Below are 16,588 nucleotides of genomic sequence, written 5' to 3'. Positions count from 1 at the left end.
GAGTAACGCGAAACTTGTACGTTTTTACACGGAGAGTGCGTAATTTTTTTTCATTAACTTTTTTTTTTTTATTTTTTTTAAACCTTACTACTCGCTTTCGTGTCCCGAGAATTGGCGTCATCCTTGTAATGATTTTGTGGAAAAAAATTTTCCTCCGTTTATCCGCACTGCTGCAGCGAATAAAATTTTTCCGTCTTTATTCTTTCTTCCTTGCACGCTTATTCAACCGTATACTACGTAAAATGGTTTTTATTATCGAGATAAACGCAATTTTCTACTAAACTTGAACTTGGAAAAATTATATAAAAAATTTTTACCATCCAGGGTTCTTATCGAGTTCCTTCCACGCGTCGAATACAGATATATATATATATATTTTTTTTTTTTTTTTATTTACCGTCAAAGCGTGGCTGAAATGCGGGACAAAAGACTTGTAGGACACGTCTTTTCGTATCACATATATCGACATTGTATGCTTCGTATGCCGTTTTGACGATAGTTATCATCGATACGAACTATCGCAGGTCGAGAAAAAATCTTCAGGAATTTCGAATGATTAAAAATCGCAGTCGCATTTCATTTCATTTCATCATGTATATCGTATAGTCTATCCCATGCAAGTAAAACCGACAGCTACGATACGTACTTAAATTTTTTTTTCAACGTCATTAAAATTCTCCATCGTCGTATGTAATTTTGAGAGGTCTGAAAGTGCAGTCTTTGAGTTAGTTTATAATGTGGGGGTGGGGGATAGTACCGACTCATTTATACTATTCAAGCAGAGTAGTTGTTTTTTTTTTTTTTTTTTTTTATTCCAATTTCGTTCATACAATAATTATTTTCTTACGGAGTTGTCCAGGTTTCTGTCGTAAATGAAAGGTTTTCAATTATCTTAGATAGATTGATTGAGAAAAAAAATGTTCATCGAACACTTTTGTTAATATATGTTTCGGACCTCGGTTATTTCTGTGTTTAAAAATTAATAAAATCCGACAGATAATTGTGCGCTTGCATCGAGCGTCGGTTGATTTCAATTGAAAAGACAACAACTCGACGATCATGTTTATCAAGTTTCCCGCGGTTAAGAAATTCGTAACGCGTAAGGCGTATTTTTCGGCACAGTCTTGGTGCTGAATGAATCTAGTTTCCCACGCTGGTCACGTCTGCTTCGTTCATTCTTAGGGGTGGAAATTGATTCCCCGATTCAGTATATTTTCCCAGGTTTCTATTGGCTGTCCCAGTAAACAAGGGTGGAATCTGAGAGCTTTGATTGGACAACGACGACGTGCGAAATTGCGGCAGCCGATTGGTGGCTATTAATAAAACTCGAGCATCGCGTCGCGTCGCGACGGTTTTTCTAGGCTTCTCATTTTCCGACCCGCTGGGTAAGCGAAGCTTTTGATACTTGGTCGGTAACGCAGCTTTTACAGATCTGATATCTGTCGATAATGTCGGAATTGATCATTTTTACGTTTTATCAGATGTAACGAAAAATCTCACCGCTTTCATTTCGTTGGCTCGGGGAGTTTAGGAATCGACGAAAGAGAAACTTGACGTTGATGATCGACTGATCGTCAGTCTACGTATAATTTACTGTTAGTGAAAACGCTTTATTAAACTCTGAAAGTTTACAATAGTTGTGTAGAGTTTTACAATAGAATCACATACAGGGTTACAATACTTTACCACATAGTTCAATTTTATTCAATATGAGTGTTTTTATTCTTGTTTTTAGTTTTTTTCAGGGATTTGTTAAATGTGGGAAAATTAATCGTAATATTGAATGACATCTGTAACGAAACTGAGACCGTGTATAAAATTGACAATGTAAGTATGATGAGGATCAATTTTTTTTTTTTTTAATTTTCCCTCACGTATCAGAAACTAAAATTATCGCTTCGTCGTAAATTTTTAGAAATATATGTATATATATCGAAAGAAGTCGAGCGGTTTTGTTGGAAGAAAAAAAAATAAAAACACGTCCCGAAAGCGTAGAATTGCAGATCACATGTCACAACAAATGTAATTGTACATGTTATCATGTTTGTATGCACATATCGTTATGTTGTAAGTCTGCATCAAATAGCATTAATAATTGCATGGCTTAGAGGTTAGCATTAAAAGTTAGTTGTCGTAAAGTTAAGGTTATAATATTCACAGATGGCTGCAGTGCTTTGTGTTCATTATCATTTATTATTTTTAGATTATGTATATATATGTATAGGTATATTAGAGCGGCCGATATTTCGGCCTTGGTAAATTTTTTTCATACCCACACCGAAAATATAATCGAAGCGTGGAAAAAAATGTGTTTAGAGTTTATAGGCGTTTGGATAATATTAAACTTCAATTGAAAAATACGTGTATTTTTTCGATACTCATACTCAAATATTTCTTACACATATAATATCCATGAAAAAAATTTATAGCACATCTCATTCTTTGGGTATATCATGAGGTATGAAATACAATGTTTGCAGATTTTTTGAGCGATGATCAAAAAATTTGAAAAATTGAAAACACTGATCTTCATTACACGTGTAATGTTTGTAAGCAGAAAAATCATAGCTCGAATAATTAACAAAAATTGCATTTCTTAACTCATAGTACTTCCAAAGAATGTGCTGAGAAACAAATTTTTTTCATCGATATTATGTGTGTAAGAAATAATTGAGCATTCGTATCAAAAAAATATATGTATTTTTTATTTAAAATTTCAATCACTTGGTGGCACCGGTTGAAATTATCCGAGCGCCTTCAAACTTTACTGCACAAATGTTTTTTTTTTTTTTTAACATCTTCATTATATTTTGAGATTGGGAACGAAGAAATTTTCCACAGCCAAAATAACGGCCGCCAAAATAACGGAAAACTAAAAGTCTTTGTTAAAATTTTTTTATACACATTCTCTCTTAATTGGCTATAAACAGTTATCAAGTTAAAACCGCAGTAATGACATATAATTAGAAGAATGTGTGGTCAGAACGTGGTTTTCTTTTTAAATTTATTAATTCATTTACTTATGTATAATATATTATATATATTTTTTATATCATTTTATATATTTATCTTCCGTCATTATTACGTAACTCATTTATTCATTTAATTATTTTTATTTTAAACATTTCGAATACTTTAAATACTGAACAAAATTTCGCGGTTTGAAAAACTTCACGTTTGTCAAAACTGCCATTCATGCTTTAAATAATTTTCTTCCTATCTGCCTCTAAATATTATACAAGATTAAAAAGAAAAGATTAACAAGATCAATAATTCAGTATTTCGAACACGACAATGAGATCGGTGTTCGAGTTCATTTCGTCTGCCGAGGGAAATTTTTAATAGAAGGTAAGCTATAAATATTGAACGTAAATATATATATTTATATATGGGGTAGTCCAAATGAGCGAGAACAAGGTTTGATTTTGAACACCACCGAATTGGGTGCTGATTTATTTCCTACTTTTACTCCACCAAATATACATCTTATAATTTTTTCAAATATTTTTCAACTGCCGTTTAGATGTTTTAGATCCGATCTTCCGTAACTCGAAAACTGTGCATTTGGGGGAAAATATGTGTTTTTTTTTCGGAATTGCTGGAAAATAATTTTGACAGAATTTTCAGGAAAACGTAAATGCATCGTTTTCGACAAAAATATCTCAGAAATCGATTTTTTTTTTTCGAAGTTTTGATTGTGAAGCTAAGATTCCTTTTGCACATCAATGTGCACGTTATCGGATTGTAACACTCGGTCGCAACTTTTCTTCAATCCAGGTTTCGTTCGAGAAAATACACAGACAGTTTTAAATTTCTTGTGAACATAGTTTTTGAGAGTTTTTTTTTTTTTTTGTTGGAAACGATGGCTTACAATTTCCAGAAAATACTAAACAACTTTCGAACAATTCAGAGAATGACACAATTTTTCCTGTTCACAACCTTTTCCTCAATGCACAGTTTTCCAATTAGGGAAGATCTGAAATACCTAATACTAAACGGCAGATGAAAAAAGTCGAAAAAATTAGAAAATGTATATTCGTTCACGTTCATTTGGACTACCCCATACATACATGAACATTGTACATATACTAGGAATTTGAACATATTCAAGATCTTCGCATTTCTTTTCTCTTCCTTTTTCTTCACGATAACTTTATATTCAACTTTTTATTTGCTTTTAAATGTTGGATTTTTTTTTTTTATAATTCGGTGTAAAAAAGCATTTTTTCATTACACAGGAATAAATAAATATATATGTATATGCGTATATAATATAATGTATATACGTGAAAGGAAAAGCTCATAAGATATAATATTATAGTTATGTATAATGTGTAAATATATTTATGAATTTAAAATCCTTAAATTCTTAATATATATATATATATGTATATATATATATATATATATATCGATAAACATCTTGTATAGAGCTATGTTATAGATATTTTTCGAGTATGTGTGTGCCTGTGTTTATGTGTATATATATATATATATATATCCGTGTGTGTATTTTTTTTCATGGTTTTTTTGTTGTGAAATGTTTTCAGGTTAGGTGTATAGGAAATATTAATAAATATAAGTGGACCCCAGCGGTAGTCAAGTATACGGAACTTGCGCGTCGCGATTCAACAACATTCTCAGCACCAGCTTATATCAAGGAGTTGTATACGTTTACACAAAGAAAAGTACGAGAAAAAGAAAAAAAAAAAAAAATCAAACAAACGTTAATAAGGCTCTGTATTCGTAAGATTCAATGCGTAGATAAATTTGTTTGAAAGTTGATGTGATGAAAAGATAAAAAGAAAAAATGAAATGTCTAAGCAAATTCGAATAATTCGGAGCTAATTATTATTATTATTATTATTATTATTGCATATTAAAATTCTTTCGTACTTCATGTGACGACAAGTTGACGTTTGTTTTAATGTATATAGGTGTGATTTTGACACGCAAGCTCTCAGGGCACAGTTGCTTCTCCATAATGCATCGCGTATATATCGATTGTTAGGTACATAAATGTTTTTTAATACACGTTTCGTTTTGTATAACGGTATTTTGCTATGATACCTTCCTTACCTCGTTATAGGTTTATCGAGAGATTCGGTTTGAAAAAAGATTCTGCGATAGGTACCTTAATATATGTATACATGTATATATGTATGTATGTATGTATATATATATATATTTTTTTTAGTATACATATGATCGTGCACATAATTATCGGTACGGGATACTTCAGAATCATATAATTATCACCTATGTCGTATAGATACACGTATATGCGATTTTATCGTTGATGCGACAATGCTTGATTTGCTCTTGTGAAATTTTCAATTTTTAAACGAAAAAAGTTCGTTTTTCTTTTCCTCTCTAATATTCATCATTTTGGCCCTTCTCTCAAATAGCTTGTGCGATTATTTTCATTACACCCGAAATCAAATATACGGTTGTACAGAATTATTTGCGACTGCCTCGCATTGCCTTATCATAATATCTTATTATCAGGTATATATGAGGCATTCCATGCCAACTCGGTCAGATCCAGACCCTCGTATTATTTTTTTTGCTTTCTTTTTTTTTTTGTTTTCCTCGTCATTTTTATGAGACCTTCCAGTACCTCAAAAATACTTAAATTAATTTTTTTACATTTTTCTTAAAATAACGCTCAATAAAAAAAATCTAGGGATCGAATATTTTTTTTCCGACTTTCAACGGTCACCGCTCGTGGTGAATTTTTTTTAGAAGAGTGTAAAAACATAAATTCAGGTATTTTTTGTATCCCATTGCACTGAAAAAGAATTGAGAAAAAAATTTAATATTATTTCTGGATAAATAAAAGACATGACTGTCATGACCTGGTCGAATTGACATGGAATGCCTATATAAATACGTAACATTGATATAACAGTGCGCGTGCGTTATACAGTGCATATATATAATTAATAATCATCGTGTACAGTATATAATTATATACCATGTTAATTATCGTATTCAAATACTTGTTCATTTCATGTTATGTCATATTGATATTTCCGCCTATAACAGCTTATCAATATTCTTGAAAATCGAGATCGAGTTTTGTATATATACAGTTTTTAATACTCCTAGTTTTTTTTTTTTTTTCTTCATTTTTTCTTTTTACTCGATCCTGCACGTTAAAGCTTTTCGCACTAAATGCAAAGTATAATTAAATTGAATCAGCCGTTAATTGATGATGCAAAGAAACAAAAAAATTCACGTGATTCAATCAGTGACATTTTTCTTTCCGTTTTTACTTCAATTTTAGGTTTCGGTTTTGCACAATTTACAAACTTCAAGGTAACCAAACGAAGTAGCGAAGAGAACGCTGCGCCTCTAAAATAATTATATATGCCAATAGTACTGAAACTTACGCAACTGACTGATTATAGAGACTTTTGTTGTTTCAGGGGTGAAAATTGCGAATATAAAATATACGTGTAACGATGAAAAATTGCAGCGTTTTTTTTTTATTTTTTCTTTTTTTTTTTTTAAACTAAATATATGGTGAAAAAATCAGACGCGTTATACAGTTCAACGACGTCTTAAATATAGAATGAAAACATCCATAATTTACGCGTAAAGAATGTCCGATTTTCATCGGTATTATAATAAATATATTATGCGCATTATTATGCTTTACATATACAATATCGTAAATATCAAATTCTAAGCATATATTATATATTATTATGTAATAAGAAGACTGCATAAAAGTACGAGGCAAGAGATGCGAACAAACCTTTTTCAGTATTGTTATTTGTCGAAAATTATTTCTGAACATTCGAATAACATTTGTCGTTCGATTAATATAATATACACTTGCATCTCATTTGTATATTGGCACACTTACAATTTATCCTTGTACACGTCCATTCGCACTTGGGTACTCAACACATTCGTAACACAATTTTCACTTTGGTCGAAAAAGTTTTACAATACGCTATACAGTGTACATATAGAATATATTTATAATATATATGTATGTATCATGTTATATAACATCATCATAATGATGATAATAATATTAATAATCGGGGAGGGGTTAAAGTTTGTATAACCCTTAAGATTAAACATCAAATAAAGCTGTCGTTTTGCATTTTTAGATTTAATCTGCGCTGATTACTTCACCGATAGTATCGTATTCTACAATACCGGCATATGAGACCGGAGACGTTGATTTTTCGTGATTCTAAAAATCTGCGCCTCACGACTATTTATTCAATCGATTCCTCTTTATTGTTTGATAATCCACGGGTTTTGATTGTGATACTTTTGAAATTCTACTCTGACTGCAGTGACAACTTTTTCTGTTTTTCTAATTATTGTTCCTCATTTAATTAACGAACGTGACATAATTACTCTCTCGAGAAAATTTTGATTATTCATTCGGCAGATTCTCGGGTGTTTTTAAATCGAAGATTAACACAGGACGCAAATTTTTACGTACAAGGATTTGTTCGCTGTTAGATCCCATCAAGAATATAGATATACGTATAATACAGTTGTAAAAGTTGTTGTAAGAAAAAAACGTCTTAGTAAAATATAATAAACAGTTCAAAGTGTAAAGCAACTATATAATAATTCAATATTCTAATTGTTAATTTAACACGAAGCACCAAGAAATCTTTAAAATTTTAAACAATACGAACGCGCATTGAAACTCGATCCTTGTTTCACTCGGGATTCAGAATTACCAAAAAAGTATCGAAGATTCGTCGACGAAGCGGAAAGCCTTTTAGTTTTAATAAAATTAGTACATCGTAACCAATAGATTTTATCAGCTACATTCATTGTTTACTACCTTATTTCTCGCAATTTGATTTTCATAAAGCAATATCTAGCTTTGATTTTTACAGAGTACAAAAAAAAAAAAAATAAAAAATAGTTTGTTATATATTTGTAATAAATAATGTACGCGGTATAAAATTATATACTATCGTAGGTTAGTTCGCTAATAAAGTGAAACTTACCGCGAACACATTTACTTTTTTCCGTGCTGGATGATGAGAAACCGACGATGTGCAGAAATAGAAATGAAGGAAAATATTTATAAACGAAAAGACTATCGCAGTTCATTATACAGATAATCCGGATTATGTATAATTATATTATATATTAATGTATAATATGTATAGGTACAACTTTCACGAAATGTTTGACCGATAAAACTTCATCGTTTGAAAGGCAAATTATTGTTTGTCTCTTATTATCGTAAAATTGCATATCGGATTTTCATCGTATGTACCTACGTATGCATAATTAATAAATCCACATTCGTTCGAATGTGTCAGCGAATAATTGAAAAACAAACACGTACATAAGCCATCAATCATCTTTCTAAATTATAACGTTACACGTTTCAAGTAGTTGTTTGCGGAAATTAAGCGCCCTTCGTACACCAATTTTGCAACGAAATTAGTGGTACGTCTATTACTCGACTCGTCGTTACACAAATTAGCTTCATTAACGTTAACTGTCAAAAATTATGGACCGAGCGTTCTTCCTTAGATACATATATTTGAATTTTCATTCCCGCTATACTTAATCTTGTTCCCTGGAAGATTTAAGAAGGTAACAGAAACCCGCCGTTCACCTCAACTCGCAATCGGGCTTATGGATTTAACGTTGCGCGCAACAACTTTACGAACTCAGGATATATCATATTTTCTGTTAATTGCATAATTTCCGATTAGGCACATCCCCGTTTAGTTCTGCTTTGTAAGTTTTCTTCTTCTTCTTCTTCTTATTTTTTTTTTTTTTTTTCTGTTGCCGTTTTGTATTTTTTTTTCTTTTTTTTTTTGTTATTTTCCATTTTGTGTATGTGTGTGTGTGTGTTTTTTTTTTACCTATAGTTTTCTTTCTGCCGTTCGATTATACCGAAAAATTATTATCAGCCGCAGAGGAGTTAGTTCGATCAGTTATCAGCCCCGTTAGGCTTCCTCCGTGTGAGAGCCCTGGGAGCTTCGCTTCTTCTTGTGGTTACCGTGGTGGTGATGATGATGGTGATGGTGATGCTGGTTCTCCGTCTGCATCAGCGCGTCCAATTCCGGAGTGTTTTGGTGAATAATTTGATTCTGATGACCGACCAGCAGGTCCAGCGTCCCGCCTCTTGCCGGCGGGTCAGTGACAATTGGAGGAACGGGGGTTGCCACTGGGGAAAGCTGGGCCGGCAAAGGCATGCAGTGAAGTACGTAACATCTGACACCCGCCAGGGCGATGCCTGCGAAGAAGAGGCGGGAAATACGGTAACTACGACACTCACGAACGTGAATAAACGAATAATGAGCAACTCGCTCGAGGGATGAATTCGAATCACTTTTCCCTAACATTGCATTGCCCTTGTCTCTTTTCCTATCTCGCTACTCGCGACTCGGTCCGTCTGACTTGCCTCTTCGGAAGAATCGTTTCGCTCGTTCTCTGGTTTTCATGTCTCATCTTTTTATAACCCTCGTGTTTTCAACCCGGGTTACAGAGCTCAAAGGCGACGAGACTCCGTTGTACAAGTCGCTTCAAGGACCAGTGTATTATACGCTATGTGCTCATTAATTAACTGCTCGGACGGATTATACGGGCAAAATTAAGAAAAGAGACTGGTTGCAGTTTTAGACAGTATTTCGGGGCGCGATTGACATTCCGAAATCGAGAAGTTCCGAAAGCGACAAGTTACGAATTTTTTTTAGTAGCGATATTTGGAGTACAGATATTATACTTTGACGAAGCGTCAAAGTTACGAATGGTTCGAAAGGGCACAACATCGACAAGTCAAAGTTCCAAAAGTGCGATAATGAGGAAATTTAGAGATCCGAAGCATCGAAATTTCGAGTGATCCAAGATTTATTCAGTTCTGTGAATTTCTGGCTTGATGAAATTTCACCACTTTGCTCTTTTCGTGTTTCTGATTTTCGATATTTTTACGTTCGGAATCCTGGTCGGTTTTTCTGATTTTTTTACACCCAATCGTTGAGTAAACTATGCAGTGCGAGCATATTTTATTATTCGGAATTTTACTCTATCGAAACTTTATTTTTCGGTATTTTGCACTATCGTAACTTGAATTTTTGGAATCTTATATTGCGGAACATTGAACCGTCGGGTTTCCGACTATTCGAAACTTTGTTGTCTCTTCAAAGTTTGATTTTATTACTTCAAGTTTCGCCGCCAAGTAATTCGAAATTATGCGCTTTCGGAACCCTTCAAATTCGGAATTTCAACCCCGCTCCAGAATTTCATTACCGCGTAATTGGAGGACACGGATTCGAAGAAACGTGTCTCGTCCGATCTGATCCTGTCTACGAACATTAGGTTCACGGGCAGACACGGCCTTGCGGGGATGACTCGGTTAAATTATTATTCATCGTTTTTAACTCTCCACTAACGCGACAAGACAGCCGTAAGATGTCGCGTTCACGAGCTAGTGGTCATCGCGGTGGAATACTCATTTGGTGCTTCAGATTTGCGGGTGCATTTCAACTCACTCTCGAATGACTCTAAGGTGTAGTGACGGAGTTGTGGTAATGGGGGCAATTTCTCACCCAGTAAAAGGAGAGCCGCCCCGGCTACGAGGAGGACGAGTCTGTGATCGGTCGTCGTCGCTCCAGGCGCCAGCTGGACCAGACCAACGACCAGGACGACGGCTCCGAGGAGAAGGCATACGACGACTGCGTGGAGACCGGATATCTGCAAGCGTTTCAATCAGTTGAACGTTCGACTCACGATGGAGCTCGAACGGGGGAATCGAGGAACGGTAAGCTACCTTTCCGCATAGGTACAACTCCGGCAAGGGTTCTAGGTGACTGTTGGGACCGTGGGGACTCGGCGTTGGCGGCGAACCTGGCGGCGGTGGCATCCATTGACCACCTAGGTACAGCTGGCTGGGACGCTTCAGCCTCTTTTCTTGTCTGCGTCGCTCGTGGCGGACAGCCACCGCTGGCATGGCCCCGATCATACTGAAAAACAAGAGAATTACTCACACTGCTCCCACTTCGAAAATTCAAGAGACCGCTATTCTCGATCACGGTGATAAAAAATTTTGGAAAAATTCAGAGAGCTTCGGACCGATGGCAAGAATATTTTTGCTAAGCTTCATTCGAGTTTGACTGTAACCGTCAGAGATATCGACTTTTGAAGATTTTAAAGACGACGCCATCTTAAATACGAAAATTGTTTGTTAAGAATTCACAGTGAATACAATAGTTTGCGTGTTGTAAGTTCTATCGTGAACATTAAAACGAGAACTAGAAAACTTAACCCTGGACTGAAATTCTGGGATCACGGTTGAATTACACAAGACGAGATGCTGTGAAAAACTGAATGAACAAATAACAGGTGTTTGGCTCTGTGCAGCTGGAGGACGGATTCATTTTCCACGGGGTTGCTGAACTCCGAGGCTCTGAACTTTGGTGACCCCGGGTGACCCCGCGGATCGATACGTCACTTTGCTACCCGGCATGCCCGTGCAGAGCTGCACAAGGTTCCGCGGCCAAAATGCAGGTCGATCTTTTTCAACGCGAGCTTTGATCGACCATTGCAGCAGAATCGCGAAGCTATAATGTACGGTGGGAGTTTTATTGTTGGAAAAGCTCTACCCTCTTATTGTTAGCAGTTTTCCACGCAGACAATGAGTCGCGATTTCCTTCTTTCTTTGAACAATTACTTTCTGCACCGCGCACAATTATGAACGACTGAAGGGGTGTCTATTATTTTTAACAACCTCAGCCTTCCCCCAACCGTGAAAATGAAAATAAGGCTGTCGCTCGGTGTATTACTTCACCCGAGCTTTTTAATCAAGGTTTAAATTTTAAGTGCGACTGGCGCCGCTGCGGTGCAATTCCGGCTACATCACCTGCTGCATGGTTATAATTTCACTGCGTCTCGGGTTTTTTGCGAGTCGAGTTCAAGTTATGCCATTTGGACTGGAATGAGATGCACGACCCATACTGAGAATTATCCATTGTCCGAGAGGGAATTCATCGTCTTTCTCACACACGCGGGGCGAAGTGATGCAAATTCGATCAATCCACTCGCGATTGAACCGCGAAGGCGAACTATCTTGAAGAATGAAAGCAGATTTTCAACACGATTCTTACGGCCATTCTAACGAAGTGAAACTTTGGAGGGTGATTTCACCCCCTTAAAGTCTTTGATGGCAGATAAAAAAAAAAAAAATAGGTGTCGCTTAATTTTTACTCTACTGTAACATATTACATATAAGAAATGAAATCGGAGAGATCGATCTGGGATACCTTCCTTGTTGGAAGCGTAATAAACACAATGCTTCCGATGGAGGAACTAAGTTCAAGACCGGTGATATTCGTTGTAATCTTCCAGGCAAGACCAGTCATCCGTTTAATGCTTGAGCCTTAATTATCTCATCGCGTTTCCGACACGTGCCAAATCAGCATCAAGCTCTATGCCAGATTTTCACGTGTAACAGCAGGTGAGTAAAAACTCGAATGTAGCTACAAGCAAATAATTATTAACAGAAATTTCGTCGCTTGCACAAATGTTTTAGTTAGAAAATATTGAAATGACTGTTGTTTTGTTTTTTTTTTTTTTTTTTCTACTTTCCGGATCGTATAGCTCCAACCGGTTGTACGAATTGTAAACGAATGCAGAGAGAATCGAAATTTTTGAATGAAGAAAATAATCATCCGGCAACCTCCAGAGACTGCGAGTTTTCCATCGGCCTCTCAGAGTGATATTATCGCGATGTTTGATGAATGTTCCATAAATATTTACCCGATATCCCCATCGCTGATTTTACTGCACTGTTACAAGTGCCAGGTATCCATATACGTATAAACATTGCGCAAATGTGAGGCGGGCGAGTTCTCCGTCAATAAATTTTACTGCCGGAGTGTATGAGTCAGTCCGATAGTTATATCTGGTGTGTATCCGCGGCACGTATAACAAACGTAAATCTATGAAATTCTCAGCCCCTCCCTTTTCCACCACATTCCATTTTTAAACGATGTTCTTATTTTTACTCGAATTCAATTCAAACTGTACACACTTGCCTTGCACGGTCTGCAACGTGTGTGGAATTGTATTTAAAAAACCGAGTAATAAGCTTCGGCGAGAAGCATAATACACAAGTCACACGTCGTCGTGGTGTGTTTTCAAAAAAGTAACGCTTACCTGATACCCGGTCTTAATTTCGTAAACGATCCGCTGCATAAAGGGATATATCGATTCGAAGATAGAAGTGCACTGTGAATTTTCCAGGGTGACCACAAAATTTTGGGAAAACAAATTCCATGACATTTACAGATTTTCCAAGGCCCAAGTCTCAGTTTTTCCCGAAATTTTCCCACTTCTAGTAAGTTACTAAAATCTAAATTGTTCAGCTCATTAAGTCTATAATCGGTTCAAATTCAATTTGAATTGAAGAAAAATATAATGTAAAACGTGTCTTTCCTTCACGAAAACAAAAGTAAACTTGTTAGCTCAAAAAATAATTTCTAATTCCCTTGATAGAAAGTTGATATTTTCAGTTCCTCCCATGACTAAATTAAAAATTCCCTGATCATTGTTTGTAACACTGTTAGAATGAACTCAATTGCGGTCTTTACGGCGAAACTGATTATTGATCGGAAAAGCTGCTGAATCATTTTCGACATACGACTCGCAACGGTTGAGCTTTATCTCAAGCTCCATTGTCCTGTTTCTTGTAAAGCATGTCGAGTCATACCGCGATGCCCAAATTTATTTGAGATTGGTCCGACCTCGCGTCTCGGTGTTATTTAACACTCTTCTGTCCTTCGCAGGATGACGTATCATGGCCACGTATATATACGTTACATGCCTATATCGACGGCTGGTAACGGCATACTTGGGTTTTAAACGGGGTTGAAAGAGTATATCGGAAAATTTCGTGAACCGGAGCTTTGGCGCTGAGAATTATACGTATCTTGTATATATACACAAAACGCGGCGTGGCTGAATTTCTACATAAATTGGAAACCGCGGTTTTGCAGATCCCGATTTTAGCGGCCTGCACCTGCTCGGGATGCTCGATTTCTTCAAAGACAAATTTAAACTCGGGAAAAGTTTACGGATACAGGTTTATAGAGAGTTGCGTTAGCTGCTGCCCGCAGTGTTTACACGAAAACGTACGTCTGTGTTTACCGGGTCCTAATAACAACTAATTTAAGCCCATTCCTCAATCCACCCAGCCTTTAGGTATACGTATAGCTATGCAAAAGACACGCCCTCGGCTCCGTCTTCGCTCGGTATACTTATATCTCGGTAAGGCCATTTTCCATCACCAGGGAAACGCTTACAACGATCGTAAACACCAATTATCCACAAATTCGCCAGATGCTCAACGGCGAATTTTCTTACTTGTTGTAATTACTCGGACGGATACTATTTTATGTATATAAATCGTAGGTCGACCTTAATTATAATTCGAGGTCGGCTTGCAGGCCGGAGGGATGTAATCCTATCCCACGACCTGAAAACTCTGAGAAATTGCTGCTCCCATTATTTATGCCCCCGGGTTCATCGTCTCCCGGTCATCATTATATCTGCATTATCCCCCGTCGCCTAAAGAATGTCCAGAAATTTATGACCTGTCTTTGAATCTCATGACCCACGGTTAACTCGAATCATTAATAAACTCGTTTGCGCCTGACCCGAAAAAAGTTGACTCGAGAAATTGGGGTCGGAATTCACCCCTCGGGATTATACGCACGCTTTTAAATTTCCAATACTCTATATATCGTGAGGTCACCAGTCCCAAGTTGGTTTCGGCAAATAGGAAGGATACTGAACCCCCGACGCAAACAAGATTCGACCATTTTTTCAGGAGACGAAAGCTCATTCCCGGAAATTTTCAAAACTAAAGCAACGAAAAATTAAGCGGACTCTTGGTTTCTATTTGCAAATATTACGCATGTATTTTCGCCCAAGTTACGATGTTTCAGTCTGTAAGCTGATTCATCCTTTTTGCGAATATTTTTCCAAGAGAAATGCTCTCTCTTCATCTTTTTCTCTCTTTCCGTCAGTCAGTTTTAATCAATGCTAAATTTTTTTCTACCAACTTTCGCAAGCTGCCGCGGAACTCGATCCACGCCCAAAAATATCTTTCATTCGTTCATACATATTCAGGCTGATAATTTAAATTACCGCTGTTTGAAATCGAAATTGGATGATTTCTTTCCTGACCAATTTGCAATTGTATCAGTTATAACGAATGTTAAACGGATTTTTGGTACAAGATATGAACGAGATTGAAAAGGTTTTACGATTTCAAATTATCAGGTCATTATTGACCTTATCGGATAATGGATTCGGGAAACGATTCGGCTTCGATTAAAAGTTAGTCAAACACAAATTGCGTATTTCGTAGTAGTGCGCTTCGAATTTACCCACCGTTTCGCATCCCACCCGCTAAACCCATCCGTCGCTTTTGATTTGTGCTTATAATACACCGTCCCGGTTTAATCGGTTTTCGATAACTCACTTCTCTTGTAGGCTTTCACTCGAACGGAGTGGAGAACAAACGAACGTTTCAACGGCTCTGCGATAAGGTGGATGAAATAATACCGTGAAATAAAAATCGACGGGCGTCGCGACGTCTCAAACCTGAAACCCAACACCGCGGGTTCCACGTGGAGTACCAAGTGCGTTTATGGCGGTCCACTTTGTTCGCCACCCCGATTTCATCGAGTGTAAATAAAGTTTCTGGGGACAGGAACACTCGGTGGTTCAATCGAAGAGAATAATATCGGGTTAGGAACTTTGAAAATCGTACCGAGAAATATCGAGCTTTGCAGATAATTCGTTATTGAAGATTGCTAGAATCGTTGAAATTTTCATCCGGGATTGTAAAATTCAATTTATCGTCGCGCAATCGCCAGCTTTAATCACAATTGTTTCAACATTCGAGACACTCTGTTTGAAATATGTAATTAATGTGACTCTACACATTTCTCGTTGGAATTACAGTTGCGGTAACATCGTTAGGCCACGGAAAGGGTGCGGCTGCAGGACAATGTTTAACCAAATTATATCCGATCCTGTTTCCCTGCGCAAATTTCACTTTCGTGAGAAAGCGTACCGGTGTCCGATAATTAAATTAACAATATAAAAAATAAAAATGGACAAAACAATTGACCGCAAAGGAGAAAAAAATATGAATTATAATTCCGTCGACGGATTATGTGAACGTCAGGTTATATTTACGAATTTTTTCTCAGTACCGGAGATACGTCATCGTGTTTTAATACGTGTACAGAGTGAATCATGTTATCTGTCGATCTTTCTGCGGTTGTATTTAGGAAAATCGAAAATCATGACACTTGTTTAGAGCGTTTCGTAAAGTTTTATTCTCGAAAAAGTCGTGCGTCAAATGTATATATTAAGTGGTAGAGAAATGGCATTAGAAAGCTTAACGTTAAGTCAATAATTACGTATATTGTATATTTATATTATATGAATATTTATATAACCATAGTCTATTACTTAAATTTTTCGTACATGTACCTTAGCAGTTTGAATCGACGTTCGTAAATTTACACAATAATTCATAAACGTTTTCATTGTAGGTATTACAACAGAT

The 16,588-nt window shown here is 36.3% G+C and overlaps 1 protein-coding gene and 2 long non-coding RNA genes across 3 annotated transcripts; 2 read left to right on the top strand and 1 right to left on the bottom strand.

Moving 5' to 3' along the window:
* Window positions 1-4,436: 4,436 nt before the first annotated feature.
* LOC124220110 (uncharacterized) lies at window positions 4,437-12,401 on the bottom strand. The gene is made up of 4 exons (XM_046628571.2): window positions 12,267-12,401; window positions 10,778-10,970; window positions 10,557-10,701; window positions 4,437-9,244 (listed from the first exon to the last, which is right to left on the bottom strand). The coding sequence occupies exons 2-4, from the start codon at window positions 10,967-10,969 to the stop codon at window positions 8,955-8,957; spliced, it is 627 nt and encodes a 208-aa protein (XP_046484527.1). The 5' UTR covers window position 10,970; window positions 12,267-12,401; the 3' UTR covers window positions 4,437-8,954.
* Window positions 8,571-11,516, top strand: LOC138190954 (uncharacterized). The gene is made up of 3 exons (XR_011177094.1): window positions 8,571-8,742; window positions 8,950-9,269; window positions 10,561-11,516. It is a non-coding gene; the product is annotated as an uncharacterized lncRNA (long non-coding RNA).
* Window positions 12,351-12,681, top strand: LOC124220116 (uncharacterized). The gene is made up of 2 exons (XR_006883522.1): window positions 12,351-12,460; window positions 12,604-12,681. It is a non-coding gene; the product is annotated as an uncharacterized lncRNA (long non-coding RNA).
* Window positions 12,682-16,588: the final 3,907 nt, after the last annotated feature.

Source organism: Neodiprion pinetum, chromosome 5 (assembly GCF_021155775.2).
Source record: "Neodiprion pinetum isolate iyNeoPine1 chromosome 5, iyNeoPine1.2, whole genome shotgun sequence".
Classification (NCBI taxonomy): domain Eukaryota; kingdom Metazoa; phylum Arthropoda; class Insecta; order Hymenoptera; family Diprionidae; genus Neodiprion; species Neodiprion pinetum.
This window is presented reverse-complemented; position numbering and strand designations above follow the sequence as displayed.

What these genes read in the sequence shown, in the direction of transcription:
- LOC124220110 (XM_046628571.2), bottom strand. Translation starts at nt 10,969, where the DNA reads ATGATCGGGGCCATGCCAGCGGTGGCTGTCCGCCACGAGCGACGCAGA. An exon ending in AGTTGTACCTATGCGGAAAG is followed by an intron (nt 10,702 to 10,777) that starts GTAGCTTACCGT and finishes AAACGCTTGCAG; the next exon opens with ATATCCGGTCTCCACGCAGT. An exon ending in GGCGGCTCTCCTTTTACTGG is followed by an intron (nt 9,245 to 10,556) that starts GTGAGAAATTGC and finishes TCTTCTTCGCAG; the next exon opens with GCATCGCCCTGGCGGGTGTC.